The sequence below is a fragment of the Perkinsus marinus genome (genome assembly GCF_000006405.1).
Source record: "Perkinsus marinus ATCC 50983 genomic scaffold scf_1104296942048, whole genome shotgun sequence".
Taxonomy (NCBI): Eukaryota; Perkinsozoa; order Perkinsida; family Perkinsidae; genus Perkinsus; species Perkinsus marinus.
The window spans coordinates 1-1,102 of NW_003212287.1; the positions used below are offsets into that span (position 1 = coordinate 1).

At 49.4% G+C, this 1,102-nt stretch overlaps 1 protein-coding gene across 1 annotated transcript; it reads right to left on the reverse strand.

Annotated features, from left to right (window-relative positions):
- Positions 1 to 25: 25 nt before the first annotated feature.
- Positions 26 to 1,032, reverse strand: Pmar_PMAR008452 (thermitase, putative; the record flags this gene model as incomplete). Its single annotated transcript, XM_002781506.1, has 1 exon — positions 26 to 1,032. A coding segment is annotated over one exon (1,007 nt), but the record flags the coding sequence as incomplete, so codon positions are not given.
- Positions 1,033 to 1,102: the final 70 nt, after the last annotated feature.

Here is a 1,102-nt window from a genome sequence, read left to right on the forward strand (position 1 = left end):
AAGGGGAGGGTCTTTTCCCCTTTACTGTCCTTGACACTGCGGTGGCAGTATCCCGGATGATACTTTTGATGTAAGCAGGAGTCAACTTAGTCTTCGCAGATGGTTCAAGGGTGTAGAGCAACCCAGCTATACCTGCTACGATAGCGGATGCCCCCGAAGTACCCGTAACAGTGGCATACTTGTCTCCAAGATGAGTTACAACTATTTCGTAACCTGGAGCGGCGATGTCAACAGCTAAACCAAAATTGCTTATGCCAACAAGCTGCAATTTGGTACCATACGTTGCAGCCACACATAACACTCCATCAGCGGGTGAACGGCCGAAGGAACAAGGGAAATATGGGGTTATGTCCAGATCCAGGTGGCGATTCCCTGCCGCAACAACAACGAGCATGCCAGCTGCAGTTGCTTCCAAAATCTTGTCTGTAACGGCTCGAGAACTTGATTTGGCGGTTCCGTCCGTCATGAGAATAACTTTTACATCATCTTTCTTTTCATTGATCAGGTAGGTGAAAGCATCCGTCAATGTGCGAAAAGTCGAAGTTGCACCCGTGACTATGGGCAGTATGCGCACCCTGTCCAGAATACCCGCCATACCGATCTTGTTATTCCTGATAGCACCAACGATGCCAGCCATGTTGGTTCCATGCTCTCCTCGAGGACTGGTATCATCATTCTTATCAACCACGTTGTAGCCCTGGATGACGGTACCCTTCAAGTCAGGGTGAGTGGCCTCGATTCCGTTGTCAATAACTGCGATGGTCACAGGTGTTCTCTTGGGAGTAGAGTCCAGGATACCCCAAGCCTCCGGTATAGAGATGGCCTCAAGATAAGCCTTCTGCTTGTGATAGAGCTTGTCGTTAGGATCACCGTTCACAGGACCGAGCCCACGGAAAGAGCCATTTTGGCCCACTTCTGCTTCAACGTAGAGAAGTTGCACGAGACGAACCAGAATGATGTTAGGAGGAGCTTCATTGAAAGCCACTAGATGAGCGAGTCGTTGTGTTTCGGCGTGCCGAGTGTACGCATGAACTACTCTTTGAGTCACGTGGGAAATTTTTCGCGTGCGACACAAGCTTTTTTACTGGGGCACGATTTTTTT